The sequence below is a fragment of the Corvus cornix genome, chromosome 6 (genome assembly GCF_000738735.6).
Source record: "Corvus cornix cornix isolate S_Up_H32 chromosome 6, ASM73873v5, whole genome shotgun sequence".
NCBI classification, from domain to species: Eukaryota; Metazoa; Chordata; class Aves; order Passeriformes; family Corvidae; genus Corvus; species Corvus cornix.
In genome coordinates this window covers 11692037-11717529 of record NC_046336.1, presented here as the reverse complement: position 1 = coordinate 11717529, position 25493 = coordinate 11692037, and the positions used below count along the sequence as shown (strand labels likewise).

General features: G+C 47.0%; 1 protein-coding gene across 2 annotated transcripts; it reads right to left on the bottom strand.

The window, feature by feature from the left end:
• Positions 1-2291: 2291 nt before the first annotated feature.
• LOC104695363 (inositol 1,4,5-trisphosphate receptor interacting protein) lies at positions 2292-25493 on the bottom strand. 2 transcript variants are annotated; one of them, XM_039554065.1, is made up of 3 exons: positions 25462-25493; positions 20312-20418; positions 2292-8464 (listed from the first exon to the last, which is right to left on the bottom strand). In XM_039554065.1, the coding sequence occupies exon 3, from the start codon at positions 8449-8451 to the stop codon at positions 6802-6804; it is 1650 nt and encodes a 549-aa protein (XP_039409999.1). In that variant the 5' UTR covers positions 8452-8464; positions 20312-20418; positions 25462-25493; the 3' UTR covers positions 2292-6801. The 2 variants fall into 2 exon arrangements, with proteins under 2 accessions (XP_039409999.1, XP_010407476.2); XM_010409174.4 differs by lacking the exon at positions 25462-25493 and adding an exon at positions 20530-20656.

Below are 25493 nucleotides of genomic sequence, written 5' to 3'. Positions count from 1 at the left end.
AATACCTTTTTTTTTCTCCTTTCTCTAACATTCTGGGTGAGCTCTGGTTTTAGCTAGACAGATTTATAGTTATTTGTAAACTCAGAGCCTTTATTTGCAGAGGTGCTGCCTTTGAATAATGACTGAGAAGTTTTGTTCTCTGCCTCTGTAGCCAGAGATTTTACTTCCAGCAGCTGAGGAGTCTCAGATGACACTCTTAAATGTAACATAACTGGAAAATGAAGTTTCTTGAAAGCACTGTAACATTAACTGATCCACAGCAGGGGCTTGTTCAGATTTCTGTTTTGAGACCAGACTGGTCCAATAGATATGATGGGAATATCTGTTTGCAGCCATCTTCCCTTAAGTCTCTGCTGCAAAGCTGGGTGGATCATTTTGAGAGTAGCAGAAGCAGTAACACAGCTCTGCACTTTCTCACAGCTTATTTCTTCAGGTCAAAGACGACATGAGTACCTACTACCTTTTACTGCACTGGGAACATTCAAAGTACATCTTTTGTGCTTTTGCAGCATTATGAGAGTCTCCTATCCATTGTCTCCTATCCATTTGCCTGCTTGCTTAAAGATTATCAGAGTTATTTCTGAGCTCTGTCAAATCTAGTGAAAATTGTTTGAAGGGTTCAGAAGCTACTTGGTAGGAGGTGAAAGCATAGGCCCTCTTTCTCCCCAGCCCATGTGTGTGAACACACTGACTGCATAGGAGACTGGCTAAAAATAACCTAGTTTATGTTGCCATAAGGAATTTATCATTTCAGAAAAAGACAGGACTGCCTGGAATTTTACTTGGAAGAGATGCGACAGCTCACATTTGGTTCGACCCAATGACTCAACACCTTGAGACCTCCTTTTCCCAAACAAATAGAATCCAGTTAAATACAAGTTAAAATCTGATCCTGTGCCAGTGGTGCTTGGGGACAGACCTGTGTTATCTTTTAGTCCTGCAGGCAACAAACCCTAATGCAGAGTTGAGCAGAGTGGATGGAACATTCTCAATACGTGGGCAAATCCTGAGCAGTATCACACCGAGACCAGTGTTACCAGTTTGATCCCTGGTGGTGCCTTACCAAATTCATGTCAGCATGCTTGTGAGTTGCCATATCCTCTGAGGTTGCTTTTTTTTTTTTTTTTTTTTTCCCCTTTTACAGCACAGGTATTTCTGCCTACTTGAAATAGAGATTGTGTCTTTGCTTACAGCTATCCCATGAGTGGTAAAAAGTCATTAGATAAATTTTGAAGCTAAAACCCAATCTCTAGGGGGTGACTTTCCCTCTCTGCTCTGCTTACTCTGTAACAGATAATACTGCAATAGTGGTCATGGCATGGGCCAAAAACCTGCCAATTGCCCTTCTGAAAAAGGATTTTATAGTGATGTTACCCTTTCTGCTCCACAGCAACACTGAAGCAGTAAATGAGGCAAAGAAAAAAATATGCTGTAGGAAATCAAGAGCTCAGTGGAGAAAATGTTGCTGAGCTTGTCAGATAGCTTTGAAGCAGGATGGGTTTATTTTTGTTTGGTTTGGGTTTTTTTTTTTGGTTGCAACAAAGTTGCACCAACCAAGGCTGCTGATGATCCTGGGCTATAGAATTCCCTTTCCAGCAGTATGTGGTTGACCATGGGAAACTAACTTCTGGCTAAGTAGATTCTCAGATCTGCTCCGTGCTGATTCAGCCCCAGTGAGCCCTCTGGAAGGCAGAGTTATTAAAGATGTGGAGGGCATTCTGTGGGGCTGGGAGACATTTTGCCAAGGAAACAGCAGTGCTTTTATTATATGAATTAATAACTAGCCCTGGGTGTGCTTCCAGAGCCAGAGCATATTAGAATATTAACAAGGAGGTGCCATTCCCTTAAACCAGGCAAAGGGGTGAAGCAGGGGGCTAAGTGGTGGTGGGTGGTTGCTGAACTTGGTTGTGGGTACCCATAAAACAAGCAGGTAAAGAGGATTCCTCTGGCTGAACTGGAAATTCAGGACATTTCTTGTTCAGTCCATAAGGGCAACATCAGCATTATTTAGGGCTTGCCACAAAAGGGTGTTTTTAAGCAGACATATTCAGAATAATACTTTGATTTTCTGTGGGTTCATATTCTCAAGAAGAATGACATCCCTGGCATTACTCTGGAATAGCTATCCCACTTTATGTTCATATTGCAGTTTATTCTGGAATAATTTCTACAGGGATTCTTGCTGCTGAGTTCACTGTGCTAGGATCACACTGGAAATATCCCCACTCCTTCCTTCTGCTCTCTTAGAAACACTTTGCAGGGAACTAGAAACAAAAGAGACTTCATGCTCATTTAGATTTTGTACAAGACTTCCTTTATTATAAATAAAGCTGCATGAGAAGATCTATACAAATTCAACAGTGTCCTGCTATAGAAGCAGCGGTTTAAGTACAGCATTGTCAATCAAGGAAGACCTTAGTTTGCAGAATTCTGGTGTCACTGCCCATCTTGGCTGCATTGCCAAGATTCATCTTTGTACTAGTTTTGCTTCTGAGTTACCACGTTATGCACAGACAACCCCAGTTCTAAAAAAAGACAAATAATAAATAAAGCTGTTTCCAAGGTAAGGTCCTATGAGAGCCAACCCCTCACTGAGCAGCAGCAAAGCTGTTACAGGTGCTTTAAGTCTCATTTCTTCACCACAGAGAAAACACTGCAAAGACTTTGCATTAAAAATGGCTGGTGAACACCAAATCCTGCTGCTTGGATACTGGATACATTTTTGGATCATTTTGCTTTACATCCCTGTAAGACCTGTATACAGAGCAACTTGCAGAGAGAGAAACTGTTTTCTGTGTCTGCTTAACAGTGAACACCCAGCATCTCCCCTTAGAAGAGACATTCAGCTCCTAAACAGCACTAATAACCTTAGACCAAGACATTTTCTGAAGGCAAATGGCTCCTGAGGCTATGCTGTAGATCAGTGGTTGCTATCAACCCACCATTAATTCCATTGCTTTGACAGAGCCTGTAAGAAAATACTAAAACCACAAGTTGAGGGCACAGGGAGTGGTTGGAAACCAGTGGAAGGCGCTCAGAGTTCATCTGTTAAATTCACTTGGTTAGCAAATAGCAAGAACAGTACTGAGGCACAAGAAAGAGGCCATTTACCTTTCCTTAGGATGTCTCACATCCTAAGGATGTGAGATACAGGCATGCCAAAGAGATGTCTGTTACTCAGGTTTGTTACTCAGGTGTCATATGCAGTTTGGTTTTAAAAGAACGTTTTTCGCTTTAAACCACAAAATCTCACTTCCACTCCCACCCTTTAAAGCTGCTTCCTATGAATACCCACCCAGATTTTAATCAAGGCAGAACTACACATGGGCAACACTAAAAATTCTTAGGACATTTTTGCTGGCTGATGGAACTGGATTGTCTTAAAAACCTTATTTTGTGAAATGTGAGTGTGGGCTTTTACTGATAGGCTAGTATTTGGTAGGCAAAGATTTGACACAGGAGAGACAAGGAAGTCCAAGGAATGACGTGCTTCACATCATGGCCTCCTTGTACCACGGCAGAGGTGTGGTCCGAAGAAACTGTGTACTAGCCTATCTTCTGATGGGATATGTCTGTACCTTTGGCTTGTAATGAAGATCTCCTCTCTGAGGCTGACTGGAGCACAGCTTATAATCACAGAGAACCCTTCCCCCCAACAGGCATGAGTGGGTTCCCTCACAGCCTAAATGCACAGACCAGATCACTTTAAAGGTGCTCAGGGCAAAATGGGCATATTGTATGTAGGAAAATTAAGCCAAGCAATTTGCTTTCAGTGGAATCAAACCCATAAATTACTTGATTCAGCTCCAGCTTGTGTTCAACTAAACCCCATGGGAACACTTCAGGGTCAGTTTGGGCATAAGAGAGAACAGGCATACAAGTACAGAAAACAAAGAACAAAAGATTTCAATCCACTTATCAGTTCAGGTTCCCTTTGAGTCTGAGCAGTGGTGCTTGGGGCTGTGTAAAGACGAGTTTGTGCATGTTTACAAGCCCATTGCAACTGGCTTGCAAAGCTTTGTTCTGACATTTTAATAGGGGAGTTACCTTATTCTGTTCAACAGCCTTTTCTTCTCATGCTCCCCCTGCTCAACCTTATATAAAAGTTATTTTTCAACTCTGAATGTAATTTCCTGAGGGACCTGGGTTGCAAATTTGTTTCTGTTCTTTGGACAGTCTAAATTTAGACTCCTGACAGGAAACGGCAGAGAAATTCTAATTTCTCTCTGGCTGGGCTTGGGGCACATTTAGAAGCAACTCCAACCACAACTGCTCCAGCGTGACCTGTCTGCCAACAGTCCATGTAAAGCTGCATCTGCTACGGGCACTTTGCAGTAAACCTGGGCAGGTAAAAATGGCAAATGGCCTGGGTTTGCAAACAACTTACACAGCTTCCAATGCAGCCTCCAGGCTCCAGTATTGACCCACCCTCCCATTACCTCTGCTTGTCACTACCTGCTTGCCATGTCCCCTGAGATTGCTCCTGCTCTTTCCTATTGAGGAAAGCCCTCTTGGCTGTACTAAGGAAAGCCAGGGGCTTACAGCACTCGTTAGCGTCAGCAATTAGTCCTGCCCTGTTGCTCTGCCAGCCCTGGCAATCTCCCAGGCACTCATCACCAAGGATGCTGAAGCAAACACTGACGATCCAAGACTTTTGCCTGCTGGCATTACCCACCAGCCTCTTCTCTCCCATTCCTACCTACCACATACTTTCTGCTCAGAGATCCTACTTAACTACCTGTGGTAATAAAAACCAAGGGAGGCAGCACTTTGAGCATAGTTCCCTGTCACCACCTGTGCTTTCTTATAAACCAGGTGTGGAGACACGAGTTACAGCTTTCTCTGCCTTTGTGCGTGAAGTGTCCCTCACTGGTGGAGGGAGAGATGAGCAGACAACAAGGAGGTGGTGAAACAGTTTTTACCAGGAAAAGGGAGGAGAGGACATGTCTATGCAGAGTTTGTTTATCAACTGGATAAGGCTGGATAGCAAGCTTCATGCTGTATGCTGTCCCCAGCAGTGATACAGGATTCAATCTTCTCTCTGATGTGAGAGAGGATTGATAAAAAGGGACCCATGGAGTGACAGTAAAAGCATCCCTGACGGGTCTTACCTCACAGAACAACTATCCTCTTGTAAACAGGATTAAGGGAAGCCCTAGTGTAAAACTTTGCAGGAAATCCTAGTGTAAGAAAATGGTAGGAAAGGTCCCTTAGCACTGGAGGCCAGGCTCCTGGGACCAGCATAAAGCAATTATGCACTGAGGCCCTGGCTTGGACCCCACACTCAGGAGGTGAGGATCTCCTGAGTCCTCTCCTCCAGCAAAGCCACCTTGCTGGGGCTGGGCAGCCCACTGGCACAGCACTAACGTGCTTCCTGTGGGATTTCAGGCATTTCCATTTTTGCACTGTTTTTTTTTTTTAGCCCATGCCTCAAGATTCTCCCCTGGCCTGAAAGCCTGCAGCAGCTCTCCTCCTTTGCACTCCCAGCTCAGCAAATTACAGTCCACTAGTGCAGCTCCTCAGAGCAGCAGTCTTTAAAAAGATTGAGGAGAATGTATAAAGTAACTATTGCCTGCATATATGGAGCAGAAGAGATGCAACACGGATCACAAGGCAGCTGCAGACAACACTGCCCAGGTCTACTACATGAGCATCTTTTGCATCCCTTCCTTCTCCTCCCTGCTGGCCTTGGCCTAATTAAAACCACGTGCAGAGTCACATTCTCATTTGGAGGGTGATTGTTTACTCCTGCTACCAGACTGCTGAGATTGGTTTCATTACAGGATAATTTTGGAGAACTGCTTCTTTTACGAAACCAAAACTTACAGCAGTCATAGAATCAGAATAGTTTGGGCTGGAAGGGACCTCCAAAGATCATATAATTCAACCCCTGCTTTTCCTTTCTCTCTAGGCTGTTCTCAAGCCTTAGTGCCCCAAGGTAAGGAAAACAAACAACCCAAAATGTCAGAACTCAATAGTGGTGTTTCTGTTATCTAAGGTAAAAAAGGTTCCTGTTCATAGATCCATACCAAATGGGCAGGAATATAAACCACTAGCCATGTTACCATGGAAGACTTGAATGAAATGGTCTGAAGACACAGACCCTGCTCTGCTACATCCTCCCACAAGAGAAAAAATGTGCAGGGGTGTTTTTGAAGGACAGGACAAGCCATTTAAATTGCTGTTGCAAGTCCAATCAAGAAGGCTTTTTCTTCTCTTTTTTTTCTTTTGTTTTAATTGCAGTTCCCTTTTGAAGCTGTGTTTTATTTAAGGATTTTCATCCAGTCCAGATCTTGTGCATGACCCTTGTTGTCTCCACACCAGCATGGAGTCTAATGGTGCACTTTCCATTGGTGAAAGAGCTCCTGCTGTCTGCAAGCAGACAGGCTGCTTTGATCCCAAGATCCTGTCTCTGATTTCCCCCACCCTGTTCTTATCTCCCCCTTCTGAAGGAAATGAAGTATATGGCCACCATCACACCCCCCACCCCCATTTGCATTGCAGGCATCTGAATAAATTACTTATATTTCTTGCTCACCACTGCTGTAACATGACTGAGGCAAAATAGAAAAATATATTCTTAGCTGCATAAAACCAAGCACAGCAGTGGAACAGAAACCTACTTCAACACTGTATCTTCCAGTTTCCCCCTATTCTCCCCTCATTGCCTCTTCCTTTCTGCAGGAACCATGGTCCAGGACAGGTTCAGCTCCAGACAAGAAGCTGTATTGGCAAAGTTAGCTGTCTCCAGGAGGCTTCAGGAAGTTGCCCTCTGGACTTGTGCTTAGAGTTTGGCTTTGGTTAAAGGGGTTCCTTACGGATCCCATTGGTGTGTGCAAGGGGAATGTGCACTGTGTACTCATTGATCAGTGCAGACATGTTCCTGAGCATCTCGTGGAATGTGTCCACCATCTTCCCGTAAATGTCCCTGCGTAGCACAAAGGGACGGAAAAGGTTGAGAGGCTCAGCCCTCTGAAATATGATGGGGAAACCCAGCTCTGCTGGTACCTTCCCATTGCCAATAAAGAAGTGATAGAGCTTCTTTTCATGCAAACATTTCTCTAGGAATTTCAGCATGTCCTGTAGGCGGGCCTCCAGCTTTTCTGGGGCCCAGTCCTGACTGGGACGTGCCTGCAGGAGATGCAGCAGCACTGTCTTCAGGTGGTAGTTGGTGAGCCCGCTGGGACCTGTGAGGCTGCATTGCTTCCCATGGAGGAAAGAGAGGATCTGAAGGCAGCTGACGTGGCAGGCATTGGCAGGCAGTGTTTTGGAGACCAGCTGGATGAACCTTCTCTCATACACTGAGAAGGTGAGAAACCAGTGGGTGCTGGAGGGGATGTCTGCTGCCAGGCTGCTCCGAGGGAAGTGGGAGATGAAGTAAACGTCAGAGTTCTCATACTGCACCACAGGGGTGAGGTTGAAGGCAATCGATTTCCCCGATTTAAATTTTATCTTCAGGGCTCCTGGTGAGTCCAGGAGGCTGAAGGAAAGGTCAAATTCATACTTGTGGGAGATTCTGTTCCAGGCCTTGGTGACAGCAATCTGGAACCACTTCATGACTTGGTCAGCATCCAGATATTGAGTATTTTTGAAGCACAGGAGGTCTTCCATCTCACTGCTGGGCCTGGTACTACTGACCTGGCTATGGAGGAGGCACAGCATATCTTCCCCTAGTTTAGTCTTGTCACAGATGCAACCTGTTGCATCCTCATCTGCCCTGCACACCTTGATAGTGCCATAACCTTGTTCATCTGGGGGAAAAGAGTCACCAGAGCACCAGGTTTGGCAGCGAAAGCAGTAAGGCTCTGGGGGGGCAAAAGGCACTATCAGATCACAGACGAAGGGTTTGCGCACTCTCCAGTTCTCATACATGCTCCCCACACCCACGCAATCTTCCACTTCCATGTCGGCATCCCGGTTACAAACACTCCTCAAGGCCTCCAGCAGGTCATCTGCAAAGCCCTCCACCATCTCCCGCATCCTGGCCATGTCTCCGGTGGTACCCAGGATACGCTTCTCATAGAAGCTGGCCAGAACAGCCTTGTCAGGGAAGGCCACTCCTTTAAATGCTTTTCCCAGGACTGCCATGTCATCTTCTTCTCCTCCTGTGTCCTGCCAGTTCCCCTCTTGGAAATCCTGCCTCCAGAGCTCAATCAGCAGGAAAATGACCATGGAAAGGGCAGTCCACATATCCCATCGGACTTTTTCCTCTTTGCTTTCCTCCACTACCACTGCAGCCTTTTCCAGAGCCTTCTGTGTGGCTTCCTGGTCCGCGATTTCCTGCTCCAAGCGCAACTGCTCCAGCCGAAGGCTCTCCTCCCGCTCCTTCATCTTCTGGATGATTTCTTCCGTGTTCTCGGGGACGGTACCATTCTCCTTAGGGAAGAAGAGCGGGTGGTTGACAATAGCTGTAATCACCAGTAGGCACACCCGGAAGAGTCCCACGGGCATGGCAATTCCTTCCCTGGAAGAGAGAGAAAGGTGGAATGACCCATGATTCGAAATATCTTCCCTCAAGTGAAAAAATGAAAGGAACTCCCCACTGCAAGAAAAACTTTGACATCCTTTCTAGCCCTGAAAATAATGCTTGAATCTAGAAACTCCTACGTGCATGGCCCTTTCTGCAAGTTAATAACCAACTTCCCAAAGAGGCTTTATCAGCTGACAGTGAGATGGAAGAGGCTCTTATTAAATGAACTGCGAAAAACAGAACTGTGAAGGCACTTCCTGCTGTCAACCCCTTGTGATGCTGTTAGGCAGTATGGGAGGGCATGTCCTTCCTTTGCCTCTCCTTTAATATTCCCTGGACAGAAAGGAAAGAAAGAAGCAAGCAGAACCTCCCCAGGTGTATAAAAGCAGGGCTGGAGACGAGCACTGCTTTTTCTCACCATAAAGCTAATATTTCAGATATGACAATGGTATAGGCAGGTCTGTCCTGGCCACCTTCCATGTTAAGCATGTCTGGGAACCCACACAGCCTGCTTGGATCAGGGCAGCCTTCACACATGAGGCACACATGAGTGGGAACAAGCCTGCACAGCTTTGTGCTTCTAAGCAGGAACTACAGGCAAAGCTCTTCCTGCCTTTCAGCACCACCAGCATCAGGCTGTGGCAAACCCTCCTGGCCCCCAGGATGCCTCATGATCACATTCCCCAGAAGAAGGGCAGAGACTCTGCTAAAATGGAAAGGGTTTCCTTTAGCTCAGTAGTTCTAAAAGCATCAGGTTGCTTATTTTTGGTGCTTATGACACTACTGACCTGTGGAAGACATTAGTAAAAACCATGGTTAAGCCATCTCCCCCAAGCAGCCCCTTAACAGCTGTGCTTGCAGCCAGCTCACTCCTGTTAGCAGTGACCTCAGCAAGGCTGTGAGTCACACCCCAGCCATGTGCCAGCAACAGTCCCATGCCCTTGGCATGACTGAGACCACTATGGTGTTTTGGAGTGACTTTGTGTGGTTACTGGCTCTGCTGCTCCAACCCCACATTTAATAAATCTCTCTGTGCCATGGGGCTCACAATGAAAGGATTTAATTCCCAACTTTCTGGGACATGGTGCCATTGCCAGGGTCTCTGCCTGGTGGTGACAAGGCCTCCCAGAGGGCTGGGCCAGATGGTGCTCAGGCTAAAGCCTGGCCTGTTTCCTCCCAGCTGGCATTTCTGTTTCTGGAGGGCTGGCATCACTATCAAGAGCCCAAGTGCCTGCCCAGGGCAGTACAATCTGAAGTTGTCACCCACTGCTGTGATGTTGGAAGCTCACCACTTCCTCTTTCTAGCAGTATCACCTCTCAGTCCCAGCACAGGGAGATCAGAAGGACAAGATAGACAAGCAGGGATATTTCTTCTTCCAGCTGGGAAATTTTAGCACAGCTGCTTTAATGCCTCAAAAGTGCTTGAGAGAGAAGGGTTTCTGTTACAGAAATAAAGTCTATCAATAAAATACTTCATCAATCAGACCAGAAATAGCAATCTCATTCCTAAGTAATTCTGCTGTGGGATTGAAGCTGTTTCATAGAGAGCCAAGAGATGGTGAGGCACTCTGTGTGCTCCAGGAGGTCAGGGCTGTAATTCTGACCCCCTGGAATAGCTCCTTCCTGGCTTGAACCCAGCATGTTTTGGTGCCACAGCAATCCTGCTGTCCCAGCATCTGGGCAAGAAGGAAAATATCTCTGGCAATCTCATTTATGCCTCCACAGGGCACACAATAAAGATAAATGCATCCCAGTGGACCTTGTTATCATAACTGCACAACAAACTGCTGGTTTTGACTGCAGGAACCTGGATTTCCTCAATGTGAGCATTTACTGTACATGGGAACTGTATCCTTCGGCACACAATTATCTTTGCTTATGAGAGGGCTGGGACTGGAATAACCAGGGAAGGGAACAGGATTGAGATGCATTGTCCAAGCAGCAAGAAAATTCACACGGTGCTCAGGATAATGCTCCATGCCCCTCCCTGTGTAACATTTACCAACTACCCTTTTTTTAGATGCCATGCACATGCACAGTTAAATGTTCTTATGCAGACATTGCTCTGGAAATAGTTTGTGGCCCTATCCTGTCCTTTTTTACATTTACATTAACTCTTTAATTCATCAGGCAACAAATTAAAGATGAATTAATGTCCAAATCCGGGTGTTCCAGTTATTCAGTGAGCTCCATGCCTGGGCACATTTTAAAAATAAACTGGAGTCACCCTGCATTGCAAAGGGCTTTATCAGTTTGCTGGGGCAGGGCAGGAAGCGCTCGTGAGTTCCCTTCCTTAGTGCTATGCTCTTGCAGACCACATGTGCCTTCCAAGCTTAAAAATAACATGGCCAGGGGCCAGGTGCCTTCTTCTTGCAGTCTTGACCAGGATGACATCACTGCTCTGCTCTGCTAGACCACTGTCCCTGCACATGAAATGTTTTACTGTTACCACATTACTTCTAAGATGCGTAAGGCTGAAAGAAGTCAGCTTCTTTAGGATCTTCTTTCTCATGCCCAGCTGCCCATGGGCACACTGCTGCCACAGTTACCTGTCCCAAAGCTCTGCTAGCAGCAGGAGTTAGGCCAGACATCCCCGAGTCCATCACTGGCTGGCTCACTTGAATTCACGCCAGGTCACACTGACATTCTAGGATACCCCAGCTCATTTTGCAGGATTGGGTTAGGGAACTTGCATGCAACCTCTGCCCTCAGCAAACCCTACAGGCAACCTCTGGAAACTGGAAGTGACAAGATGGTCACATCATGTGGATTTGTGAGAGGACTATCTGTTTTCAGCCCAGAGCGAGTTCTGCTGGTCAAAACTGCCCTTTTGCTACTGTAGCTACTGACTCCAGAAAATGAAGCCAAACATTAACCTCAGTTAAGGTTTAAGGTTAATGGTGCTCAGTGACTGAAGTCAGTGGAGCCTGGCCTCAGCAGCAGCAAGAGTGGTACGGGCAGAGCATTCCCACATCTCTCAGACACAGCTTTCCTGGCTAATAAGAAAGACTCAACAATACAGGTGAAACCAGTAGCACTGCCTGCTATGGCGCTCCAGCATTCCCCATAACAAAGGCTGCTCTTCCCCCTTGCTTTTAACTCCAGCCCAAGCTATTTAAGCCGGATAAAAATATTTATGCCTGCTCAGGCTGAGGCAGCTTTTGTGTGGGGAAGAGGGAGAGAGTCCAAACCTTTCCAAACTGGAGACTAAGAAAGAGAAATGGCAATTTTTCAATCTATGTATCAAATTTAGCAACATTTCAAATATGGGGGAAAAAAATAAAAGTTGTTCGTAAATTTTTAAACAGCAAGTTCTCCAAGCAATCTGCAACCTTTTCTGAATTTCTCACCCTGACAGTTTTTTCCTTTAAAGTATAAACAACATCTGGACTCAGTAACAGGCTTACATCCTACCTACCTTCTGCAGAACCTCTTGTGGCAGTCCTGGGGCTCCAAAGACCCCCCAATGGGTGCCACAGTCTGCACCACAGGCAGGCCACTCCTGCCAGCAGCCAAAGCAGCCCTTGCCCTGCTCCCTGGGCCAGGTGAGAATGCAGAGACCCTCCCTTTCTTCTGTGGGCACGAAGCAGGGAAAGGTGGAGGAAGACCAAAGAAAGCTGCTTGAGAAAGGGAGAAGGGCCAGGGTATGTGAAATCTCACTATCTTGATGTAAAGCTGTCTCTGCTCACTGCCCAGCATGTGATGCTACTTGTTCAAACCTGCCTCTGGCACTAGAATTAGTTTCCTTCTGGGCTTTTCTGTGCCACTCACTCCTGCAGTGACTAGGGCCTTCACCGAGTTTAAGGTTAATGACCACTCTGCACAACCCTGGGAAGTGAGGGGGCAGACACCATCCCACCCTCCAGCTGGGAGTGAGCACTCAAGAGATAAAAACAGCTGATCACACTGCTGCTTGATTACAAACATCAGCTGCATCCTGCAGCACTTGGTATGTTCAAAGGGTCCACCAAGGGCACCTTCAGCCCTCCACCTTCAGCTCCCAGGCAGGTTAGCCTTCATCCTTTCAAATCTGAAGCTGCCTCCTCAGCTGGAGGATCCTGACCAGCACCAGAGCAGGTCCTGGATGATGCAGGAAGCCCCAAGAGAGGAAGGGGAAAGGTGATGCTGCTGTCATACAGTTCAGGTTGGTGCCATGAAGCCACAAGCAGAGGGAGGCCAGCTCTCACCCTAGCCCTTTGCTGCCAATTTAGTGATGTTTGGCTCACCGAGAGCACAGTTCCAGGTAGCAGAGCATAAGGAAAGGGAAACAGCACAGGAAGAAGCCTTCACAGAGCCAGGCAGCAGCAGCTCCGCCTTCAGCTTCTTCTCCTCTTCACAGCATCACAGAGGTCATACAGGGTTTGTGTGGACCAGCCTGAGGCAGATGCTGCCCTGTGGCAATGTGTGCTCTCCCCCTTCCCAAGCCACCCTTTCACAGGGCATTTCCCGGCAGGAGCAGCAAAGTCCTTCATGGAGATGATAATGCTCAAAGTCATAACAACATCCTGTCCCTTCCAGCTAAATGTGCTTAATTTCTGACATCCCCAAGCCTTCCTCACACCCTTTTCCATAGCGGCTTCAGACCCTTTTGCCTCCTGCTCAACCTGGCAAAGGAAAGAAAGAGACGGCAGCTTGCAATCTGCCTCTGCAGGCTGCTCGTGTGCTCTGAGCCCAGATAACCCTCTACCTTCTCTGAAGACATGGGAAAATATTTCTCTTTCATTAACAGTGCCTTCCTTTACTCCAGAGTTCCTCATACTGCTTTATTTTTTCAGCCATTTTATTCCTCTAGATTTTGAATCACGGTAAGCAAAACATGCTCTGGCTGGTGTTCAGCAGTAAACCAGGTAGGAGAGAGCTGAAGCTTTGATTCTTAAATTGGAAAAACCCAAGTCAAGCCACTGAGTGCAGTTCAGTATTACACTGGAACACGCCAAGACATCACTTACAACACACTCGATTGTTTCCTGCAATCTGTCTGACACAAAAGGCAATGAATAGGTGGCTGCTACATTGTGTTTTGCTTTGGTAGGCTGCAAGAAAAGAGGCATTTCAAGTCGATGATAGAAAATACAGCTGGTTGGGAGGCCTTTTTCGTTGAAAGCTGCCAAATTTTTAAAACCAGAACTTTCATGGGAACAAATATGATTTCTGACTCTCTCATTGGGAAGATCCTTGAGGTTTGGAAAGGACTCTGCTACTTGTTTTGACTGAGATTAACACATCAAACCATCCACTAATCTGCAACTGGGACGTTCTTACTGGAGAGATGCGAACCTCAGTGTGAAGGGTTTCAGGCTCAGCTCAGCTGCACTTCCTCACCGTTGAGCTTCTGGGAGCTCTGTGATTCCTTCTCTTGCTGCACAACAGTAAACAAATTACCTTTCAACCTTTGAGTGTATAGTCTGAAAAAAGCTTCTGCTGCATTTACAGAGATCTAGGCAAGAATAAAAGTTTGCTGAAAGCGTTTAGTAATGCACCATATCCTTCTCCAACTTGCAAGTATCACTGCCACCTCTGCAGGTATTCAGATATGATCCAGCTGCCACTAAAAGAAATCAGGTTTTCTCTTAGTGGCGACTACAACCTCTGATTTGTAAGAAACTCACACAATGACAGGAAAATGGGCAATGCAGAGATGCAGGTCAGTATAACTGTTCCTGCCAAAAACCTGGACAGAGGCACTTCCTTAGACAACCCCATACCCACACAGCACAACGCAGCCAGGACAAGCTCTTGCTCTCCCATCTCCTGAGCACACAGTCAGCTGCAGAACACACAGCCCAGACAGGAAAACTAAGGGATAAAAATCCAATACAGAGCCTGAGCAGCACCAGCTTGTGCTTTCTTCCACTTGAACTTTCAGCTCCTATGAATTAAGCTGTGTGCAGGACGTCAGTGGGATGAGATGTCGACTGGGACAGAACAGTGCCAGCCACAGCAGCTCTAACTCATGTTCTGACCTGTTTTTTGAGCATTAAATTAGTGCTACAGACAAAGTACTGAATTCCAGCTGCCAGCACAATCTCAACTGGTTCAGCCCTGGCAGATGGGATTGGGCTCTGTCTTTGGCTCTCTACCAAAGCCACAAGTGGGGAAGAACCAAATGCACCAATACATGAGGTGCAGGGGCCTGGATGTTGACACTGGTAACACAGCCACGTTTAAAACCAGGACAAGCCAGCTGCCCTGCCCAGGACTACGGCAGTCGGGTATGGCACAGCAACGTCCTTCCAAACCATGCCTGGAAGCCACACCCCAGATTAGCTGCTTGGCCACAGCACAGCAGTTGGACAAGGCCAGTTGCCTGATAGCTATTGTTCTGCTGTTTGATTGAGAACGTTAGCCTTTCGTAATATCCGTGGACATCCTGTCCCAGGCCTGCTGCAGTGCCAACAGGGTCAGTCGCGCAGCCCGAGTCGGACATCCTGCCCAACAGGTCTGCTGTGGACTTTCGGAAACAATATTTTTCTCCTGGAGGTCACCAGAGCAGGTATTTCCAAGGAAATGCTGATGCTCATCCTGTGTACAGGACTAGATAGCTCTCCCTTCCCACGGGCAGGCAGATTCGGGGGGGATAAGCATGTGAAGGGCACTGACAGTGCTCTGGCGAGAGGAACGACACAGAATTCAAGTCCAGGATAAAATGGCCCCCCTTTATTAATGAACTAAATCTGTCTTTTTATAACTTGGTTCGCAATAGAGGAATGATATGATTGGTCCATTGATCAACCACCTACCAGTGTGATTGGCTGAACAGTATAACACCCATTTCCAAAATATTTCTTCCAGTGTACCAAAGCGATCTCCACAACAACCTGCACCTGTGAGAAGTTTACAAAATCTCAAACTGTTTCCCAGCTAGGCTGCGTGAGAATGGAGACTTTCACAGGTGGCTGTAGAAAGCTAGAAAATTTCTCTGCTAGCCTTTTAGTATCCACAGAGTAGACCAAACTTTTGTGGGTTTTGTTGGTTTTGGCTTTTTTTTTCTGTTTTTGTTTGGTTGGCTGGTTGGTTTTTTTTTTTTTGTTTAGGAGGAGAAAAGACACACACAAAGAAAAAACCCTTAACTTACCACCCTTACTGGCACCCTCTTCCTCTAACCCAACATGATGGGACCCTGGGCAATAGTTGATCATTCCCTTGCACACGCTTTCATCAGCACAGATGGACAAACACCCCTGCTGCTCCACCAAAAGCCTGATAGTGTCAACCACAATGTATGGAGCACTGTCACTGCACACAGGCTCTCTGGCCTCCACCTGGTGCTCACGCTGGGCCCCACTCTGGTTGTCACCCCTTCAGCCACACAACAGCTCCTTGCATGTGAGGAAGCCATGGCTCATGGATCTGGCCTGGCAGTCACCTCAGGGAGAGGTGGTGAGTACAGAAAGGGTTCAATTGCCAAGATGTTTGTTTAAATCTGCCTCCCTTTTCCCCACTTAATTCTCAGCAAGGCGGAAAAAACCCACACCACTGCTGTTAAATCAGGCAGTGGTTAATCTGGCTCTCCTCATCCTGTGGTAAGCATATGCATCCTTGTACATACAACTTAACTGTACACCCATTGGAAGGAATGCTTAGTTATTAAAAGAATTGGTGGAAACTTTCTAATAAAGTTGATTTCCCAGCAGGGACACAGCACTTCAGCACATCTAAAAAAGAGCACATGTGGATATTGACAGGGCTCAGACATGACTTGCAGTGTGATTACGTTTTACATGTGAAACTATGAAGTCCCATTTCAGTCATGAACCATGAGCATTAACGTATTACAGACAGCAGAAAGCACAATAGCTGCCAGACACTTCCACACCAAACAAAAACACAGCAAGAAGAAATTGTCATTGCAGGTTGGGAATTTGGCTGATCTGAGATCTACTCCATCACATTCTCGACTCAGTGACAAAGCCACACTCACAGAGACCAGCAGGGCCAAATATGTGCTTAAACAGAACTCAAAAACGCTGGATGGGGTTGAAGGTTTGTGTGATATTGGACCATTGTTTTGCTAACTAGTCACTGCTGTTTGTATTCAAACAATAGGGGAAAAAACTGTATTTAAGAACTGGCTATTGTTGCCAAAACATCACCACAGAAATCAAAAGCAATGCTTTATTCCATTGCCTGAAATCCCAGCTTTTTTTTTTTAAACACAATATAGTTCTTTAAATAAAGTAAAAAACAAAACACAACCCATCAGCCTGTGAAAGCCCCTGCAGGGATGGGTAGAGGGTGTGGAAGGAAGAGAGAACAAGAAGAGCACTTTTACTGCATTGCCCCATTTCCTTGCCTCTGACCAGGATGACTCCCTGATCTAAGCAGAGACACTGTGCATTGCACACAGACTCTGAGGAAGAATCAAACCCTGTTACTTCATTACCTAGTGACTCTAGAAAAGATCAGGAGAAACAACACAAATGCTTTGGGAAGCAGAAATCCCAGTCTTGGCTCACTTGCCATAAACCTAAAAACTGCCAAGACAGACGCATGCACACAAATATGTTGGCTGCAGAGTACTTCTGGCTAATCCCGCTCTTCAAAATGAGTTTGAATAAATAAAAAGCAGCAGAAGTCATACAAGAAAGTCATACAAGAAAACAAACTGCCCCACTTCCATACAACATTTCCATGAAGCTTATCCTTTCAGCACTCATGGCCATCAACCCAGAGCCATTTTCACCCAAGGGAATGAATCGGCCTATTGCCACATGCACCCATATTTAATAATTTGCATGTGCTCTCTGCTCAGTCCCCTCTTCTTACCAAGAAAACAAAACATCTCTAAGCTCTTTGTTTCCCTGAAGAATTTGCAAACTGAACGCTGGGAAGAAAAACTAAAAGATCCAAGGGGAAAGGAGTGATGTAACCTGCAGGGCTGCAGCAGAGTTTCAAACACACATACTAAGATTGTGAAGCCACGTGGTTTTCATTTGGGATGTTGGGGTGAGCACATACGGTTGCTTTCTTTATACCATAAGCACAACAAAGGAAGGCTTTGTTTGAAAGCCAAGGGACAGCCTCTCGGCTCACTTAAAGGCTAAGTTACAACGTAATGGGAACTGTGACTCATAGCTGTGGGGCCCCTGCTCACGGGCACAAAAACCCCTCTGCTGCAGCAGGCAAGGAGCTTGGCAAGGAACAAAGCCTCCACCTCCACATGGGAGACCCAAAGCATCCAAGACTAGTAGCAAATACAAGGCTGAGCTGAGAGCACGTGTTGTGGATGACTTAGCACACAAATACCTCCCTTTCAGTCGACATTTCTTCCTGTAACTCCCTCAGAGTGTGAGATCATAACCCTGCACCTATTCCAAGAGCACGACGCAGCTATGAGTCAACAGGAAGGTGGGATAAACATCATCCAAGCACCTTCAGACCATCTTTTGTCTTTGGCTGCAGAAGAGCATTGCCATGGTTCTTAGACTGAGCATAGCCATCTCACTAGGTGGGACCACACTAGAGCTCTGTCCTTAAGTCACCTACTGTGCCAGATAATTTGTGCCATTTTGTGTTACAGGAGGGGAGGGTCAACTGGTGGATTCCAGCTACTCAAAATAAAGACATACCTTCCATCCTTGCCCCCACAAGACTGGAAGATAAGGGTAATTTTTAATTACCATGAGTTGCAATCTGCAGTGCAGAGGTGTCTGTGCTGCTGAAACTTCAAGTATTTTCCCTCACATTTCTAACAGTCCCAAGGTATTTGGTTGCTAAATCCCCAGAGGCCTTTAGAAATCAAACTCTCCTCCGAAACCAGTGGCAGTAAGGTACCTGAACATCCAGGAGGAAATAGATCAGGATCGAAGCATTCTGGATGCAGATATGGAAGATCAAGCTCCTCTGGGAAGCACTATAGTGTGAATATCAAGTGTGACATTTTAAGTTTGAGAACATCTCCTCAGCTCCACCTCTGGTATGTGTTAACACTCTACAAGAGCTTAAAAAATAGGAGAAAAAGGAGGTCTGAAAAAGCAATACAGTTTCTTCCCTCTGCCTACACGCACGGCTTACACTGTGCCTGGATGATTTCTGGCAAGTCTCTGTTTACTTTTTTCTGAAAAACTTCCAGCAAATCTCTGCTTCTCAAGGCAGTCTAGACTACTTCTTAGCTGCCCCTACCTGCAGGAAAATCTCCTTACCACTGCATGTGCTTTCTCCAAACAAGCTGTATGGATCCCTGCTGGGATCCTGGCACAGGCAGGTGGTATCTTGTCTTAGGGAGCTGCTTCACCTCCTTGCAGACAGTGTGGGAACCATTTGGTCCCACTCCTCATCAGGTGCTCACCACTCATCACCAAACCCTCTGCAATTTGGAAGAGCTGAAAGCAAGGCATTCTGAAGCCAATTCACATTGTTTTTATTTGGGTTTGACCACAAACTCTTCCTTTTCAACTGATGGCACCCACCATCCCTGGAGGCAACCCATGAAAAGATGAGTTGGTGACACAGGTGGCTCAGCTGACACCTTATAACTCATGTCCCTTTTCCTGCTCAGGGCACAAGAACCTTCTCTATGTGCTCTTCCCCTGGTTTCAAAAGTGAGGGAACAGTAAGTTTTCCTTTGCCAGGCAACCAGCATAACCCTATGAGTTGGAGACTGTGCCTAACAGGGCTTAAATTCTGCAACAGTTGGCTGCAATGGTCCTCATGCTTGCCAACACCATGCTTGGTTTTCCTGAGCCACATACATGGCAGTGGGATGCACCAGACGTTTTCCCTATAAATGCTGAAAAAGCATCTCTGCCTTGAGGCAAATACTGCTGATACAAATAATGTGCTAGATCAGCCAGAAAAACCTGACTCTGGAGGAGGGATAATAATGAAAGATGGTGAATGGAAAGGAAAAAGAGAAAGAGCTTCATTTACACACAGGAGAATGGCAGTGGGCCAGCTCTCACAGCTTTGATCAGGGCTGGCTGGAGGAGCATGCCAGGGAACTCTGTGAGCTGAGCTTTGCTAGAGCAGAGCAGCTGTTTGAACTCTGTCATGGGAAAAAGGGGACAGACACCACCCAACACAGATCCAGAATAAATAAGTTAAAAAAAAAAAAAAAATCACGTGGAAAGCATGAACTAACAGGTACTCAGAGCTGTAGCAGGACATTGTGGCAGCCAGGACTGCTGCTCTGGCAGTTCCCTCTGTCATCAGCTCTGGTTCTTGCCTTCCCACCACTGTTACCCACAGAGCCTCCTGTCACACGCAGAGCAGCGCTGCCAGACATCTTGGTTTCACCCAGCAGTTCTCCTTTCAGCATGTTTTTAGGGGTTTTCATACAAACGTGAAAACTCTACACATCGCTGGCTTGTGAAAACAGTTTCCCTTTGTCTGCCGCTGCTGTCACCCTTGATCATCTGGAAGTTGTCCAGGCACTCCCAGGCATTTCTCTCCCTCTAACACTTAGAAGAGGGGAATTCCAGTACTTTCCCAGTCTGGGTAAGGTACTTCTGGCAAGTTCTCCTGCACAGCAGAAAATGCATCAGTAGCTGATGTCAGCAAAGCTTTGGACCCTTTCTTCTGCCATCACTCTCTGACTAGATCCCAACTGTACCAAGCAGTCAAATAAAAACAAGTTTATATTGAAAGTCCAGAAGAGAGAGGCTTTTAACACTGATCTTCCACGCTGAAGCCATTTCCAGATTAAACCTTCACAACATTGCTACTTTTGCTTTGCAAGAAGCTGTCTCCCTCACTGCTGGGAACATTTCTAAAATATGAGCCACACCAATTTCCTTTCAGCATTTCTGCTGCAAGGCTCAAGATCTCCTAGTGAGAGCCCATCAAGAAACTTTTTAAAATCCCATCAAATCTGGAAGGAAGAATGACCCCTGGAGCACTTACCTGTTACACAGCTTTGCAGGTGCTCATTAAACTTCACATTACTACCATCACTGTGATGCAGAGAAGACTAAATTCAGTCACCCGCCACTGAAGCACAGCCAGGAAGTCTGCAAAACACAAAGAGAATGAATGAGGAAGTGAAGGCAGAAGATGGGTACATAATGCAGTTATCTAAATTAGGGATTGATTAAAAGAGAGATTAACTCATATGCCCTTACCTAATAAAATTATCATAAAAGCTCAAGAGACCAGAAATAATCAGTTTGAAGTGATCAGGGAAGAGTTAAAATGCTGCTTCTCCCATGGGAAAGTGTGCAGATCACACCGTGGGTCTCTCAGCCTTGCAGACCTGTCAGCAAGCAAGGACCTCCTCCTCTGACTCCATCCTCACCCACCAGCACTCTCCTTTTAAAATGGATTAGGGTCAAATGAGCAGCTGCATAAATGCAAGGACTGGGACAGTTTTGTCTGGGATTAGTTTGTCTAGAAAAGCATCTAGCTACTGTAAGCAGCTTGTAAGGTAGAAATACTTGCTCGGGGAGTTGGGTTTAGAGAGCTAATGGGAGAAACAGAAAACACAGAAGAGGCAGGAAGCAAGCGTAAGAGCACAGGAAGATGTGAAACACAGAACCACAAAAGATAAACTACAATATTTTAGGATAGAGAAGTGAAGAAATTTTATATGCAACAGGAAACAAAGTCCCCCAACCAGAAGCAGGAGAGGACTCAACAAGCTGGTTGCAGGCAGACAACAGAGACATTACCCAGCTGTGCACAAATGGGCTGGGGAGGAGGAATGCACCACCCTCATTTCCAGCTACCACCACTTCAAACCTTCCCACTGTCTTCATCCAAAGCCTGATGAAATGATCAGTGTGGGCTGAGCTGGGCTTTACAGTAGGGCTCAGGCTCCAGGGCTCAGCATTAGGTTGACACATGCCTTGCTCTCTTGAACTCCTTCAATTCACCTCCCTCCTCCCACGTACCTGCTTTGACCAGACTGTGTGTACAGTTTCACTTCTCTGTGGAATTTCCACTGTGAGGCCAGATGGAGCAAATGGGCTCTGCTCAGCCCTCCCATCTTGCAGGGCTGCTGGTGCCTCTGCTCAACCTTTGCCACAACACCACCACCAGCAGTACATTGTGCTGAACACAGGAGAAAGACACCCCAAACCTCAACGGTCTGGATCTGCACTGTAATATCCCAGTGGATATTTGTAAGCCCTGAGGGCCTGCAGTGTCTGGTCTCATGGTGGCTCAGGGCCAGTGAGGTAGAGCAGGTGCATCTGCTTGGAGGAAAGGAGCTATTAAATGCTGTGCAGGAACTGTTGCTTTGGGACTTACAATTCACTTGTTAAGATAATTTTCAAATCTCAGAAGAGAGAGCTTAAGTTAGGGTCTCCCTCAACTATGTGCATAGATGTTGGAGAGACCTTGACTGAACCTTATAGGTACTGGAAGGCCACAATGATGTCTCTTCTAGAACCTCCAGGCTGAACAACTCTCTCAGCCTGTCTTCATAGGAGAGGTGCTCCAGCCCTCTGATCATCTTTGTGGCCTCCTTTGCACCTGCTCCAAGAGTTCCATGTCCTTCCTGTGCTGGGAACCCCAGAGATGGATGCAACACTGCAGATGGAGTCTCAGCAGAGTGGAGTAGAGGGGCAGAATTCCCTCCCTTGACCTGCTGGCCATGCTGCTTTGGAAGCAGCCCAGGACACGGCTGGCTTTCTGGGCTGTGGGCACACATTGCTGGGTCAGTCCAGCTTTTCATTCAGAGAGACCCCAAGTCATTCTCCACAGGGCTGCCCTCAATGAGTTCTCCCAGTCTGTCCTCATATCTGGAGTTGCCCCAAATCAGGTGCAGCATCTTGCACTTGGCCTTGTTGAACTTCATGAGATTCTTGTGGGCCCACCTCTCAAGCTTGTCCAGGTCTCCATGGATGCCATCCATTCCCTCTGTTGTGCCAACAGCACCGCTCAGCTGGGTGTCATCTGCAAAGCTGCTGAGGGTGCACTTGATCTCACTATGCCACTGATAAAGGTATTAAAGAGCACCAGTCCCCAAGGGACACAACTGGCTCTCGCCTGGACAGAGAGCCAATGACCACAACTCTCTGGATGTGTCCATCCAGTCAAATCCTTATCCACTGAACAGTCACCCCTTCCAATTCATTTCTCTCGAATTTGGAGATGAGGGTATCGTGTGGAATCATGTCAAAGGTCTTACAGAAGTCTAGGTAAATTAAATCAGTCTGTCTTCCCTTGCCAAACATTGCAGTCACTCCACCATAGAAGGCCACCAGCTTGGTCAGGAATGATTTGCCCTCAGTGAAACCATGCTGGCTACCTCGAATCACCTCTTTGTCTTGCATAAGCCTTCTTAATACTGCTTCCACGAGGAAGTCTGAACAACTGAGTTTGTTTTGAGTCAGCCCTACACAAGAGCCTCCCCTCCTTGACAGAAATAAAAGCTGTCCCTGCTCCAGCGAAGCTCAGCAGCTTATCTGGCCTTCAGGTCATGGCAATAAAACCTGTTTTGCTGCTGGTCAAGGTTGGCTCAGCCAACTTTGCACGGCCCATGTGTGTGTGTAAGTATAAACAAGCTAAAAAAAGAGCCCTGCTGCAGCTACACCCCAGGCCAGCTCTCCATCCCTCAAGCTGCCTGAAGGTTGGCTACCTGCCTCCCTGCCTGCTCCAAGGAGTGAGTGGGCAGAAGGTTTTGCTTACACAGCTGAGCCCACATCCCTGCAAAACCTGGAATTCATGGTTGGGCACATGACGATGCTACCCAGTGCACACCCTGGCCACGCTCTCTCCCTCTAGCCTGGAAACCAGAGTCTCTACCTCTCTCCGCCACCCAACAATTACAAGTGCCGATGGAAAATATGCTGCCTGGCAGCAAACCTGCTTTTTCCCCAGTATAAATGGATTGTAATAACACTTGGGAGAGAAAAAGCTGGCCCACCCAACAGTCCATTTTAAAGGGGATCTAAAGGAACAAGCCAGAAGCTTTTTTCAGCTTCCTTTTCCATTGCACCACTGCTATGGATTGCAATTGCAATTCTGCAGAGCAGAGTGAGCAGGACAGGACAGGACAGCACAGGATAGCAGGGACACTCATGCAGGCTCTTCATGGAGTTCATATACCTGTGTTAATTCATTTGCAGGCAAGCTCCAAGATACTGAAACCACAGTCAGCAAGTAGACAGTTGCAAAAGCCAGACTAAAATTGTCCTTTGGAAAACCATACAGTTTTTCTTGAAAAACAAACTCAGAAATTAGTGAGATCAGCTTGTGAAACACCATTGTTAGTTTTCTGTGGATCAGATTCCTTTCCAGTGTTAGTCATTGCCATGCAAGAAGAATCATAAGCATTGGCATCCCTCTGAGACATCATGCAGAGACACACAAGAGCCCTTACTGCCATGGATAGCACCAACAAAAAAACAAAAGGGGAGCAGGACATGCAGCTTTTGGTTACCCTAGTCATCACATGGCCCAAAACAATTACTCAAGAAAACCAAGTTCCTCAGTCCCTGACCAGGGATATTTAGCCTGACTTGAGGCAGGGAAGGTAGCGTAAAAAAAAAAAAGAAAAAGAAAAAGAAAAAATGTGTTCTTAGTATATAGTAATGCTCCAAGCAACAAGGAGAGGAAGAGAGCTAGGTGGGGAGGGGCACCACCTGAGCTCTTGATAAACAAGTTCAATGCCTTCGGTGTGCACAGGTTGCTTCTTCCTTGCAGACGCCCCTGGTGTGAACACAGATCACTGAGTCTCGTACACCCAAGTCATGCAAGCAAAAAATAGTGTCATCTAGAGCTGGGAGTCAAGAAACCCTCAGGGCTGGTCCCAGGACTCACATTGGTTCTCTGAATTTGGGAAATCAATTCACGTCTCTCCACATCTGTGGCAAGCACACTAAATATGTGCAGTTCCCACGTGAGAGCAGCATGAAGCATCTATTGTGCTGAAAACGAGGCTGAAGAGAAGGCTTGAAGTTTCTATTCCTAATTTCTATGCTCTACTTTTGAGGACTGAGAGAACCGCGTTCACTTACACTAAGGAAAATCTGATTTTAAAAGCAGATGCCTATGAAGGTAGCCAGAATCACTTTAGTCAGAGTTGCAGAAGAGCATTACCATCATCACCAAACCAAACTAAAAAACCTCACACAACACAATAGCGGCTCTCCTGTCCATGAGCTGCTTTCATGGCAGCTCAGATCCTTGCCTGGCAGCTCATGGCAAACACTTGCGCCTGAAGGAGATGCACTGAGTATGGGTGAGGCCTACAGCACTCATTAAAAACATATTAATAGTAATGTTTGCTTAGAGACACTGCTCATCTTGCCTGACCACGTAAGAGATGCCAATAGCAACATGTCCTATTTTCCTGAAGGATTTTAGCATGGCAGTTCCCAAAAGAACTGTTTCAGTGGGAGACTGCCAAGCTGAAGATGCCAAGGCCACTAAGGCTCATGTTCTGCACGTCAGTTTTACAGACCACTGACTTCCAGTATCACAGTCCTGGCTCACTCTGGTTTGAGCTACAAATACCTGCTGGCCACCATAAAAAACATGCCCACACACATGAAGAGCAGCTCTACTGAAAATACCCCTTCTTCAGCTCCACTGAAAACTTCCCTCCTCCTCTCTGTACTCGTTAGTGAGATGTTGTGTATCTCAGAAGAAAGACAAGGAAGTTTTAAGCCCAAGCCGTGTAACACCGAACGTGCAGCAAAGCTCAGTGATGCATTTTCCACGGACTGTACATGTCGGAGGTCAGCGCTGGCCCCAGGACAGCGGGGCTGTGGCACCAGCAAAGGGCGATGGCCGAGAGCTCTCTGATCACACGGCTCGCTCCCGCCGAGTCCCTGCGGCCGCTCTCCCGCCGCTCCCGGCGCCCCGCGCCTTCGCCTCCCGCCGGGGCTGCACAGAGAGGGATGCCCAAAGCTCTGCAGGAACTTTGGTGGGCGCAGTGCCCCGCCTCAGGGGCCCGACCCTGCCGGTGGCCGGTACCCACCGAGACGGAGAAGGCGCACAACACAAAAGTTACCCTGTGAGGAGAACCCGGGGACAGCCACACCACCGCTCCGTCCCGAAGGCGGGCACGGCCCTTCCCGCCCTCCCGCCCCCCCGGACAGACTCACCGGGCCGGGCCGGGCCGGGCCGGGCCGGGCCG

Excerpts from the sequence above, each read along its gene's own strand:
- LOC104695363 (XM_039554065.1), bottom strand. The coding sequence starts at position 8,451 with ATGCCCGTGGGACTCTTCCGGGTGTGCCTACTGGTGATTACAGCTATT.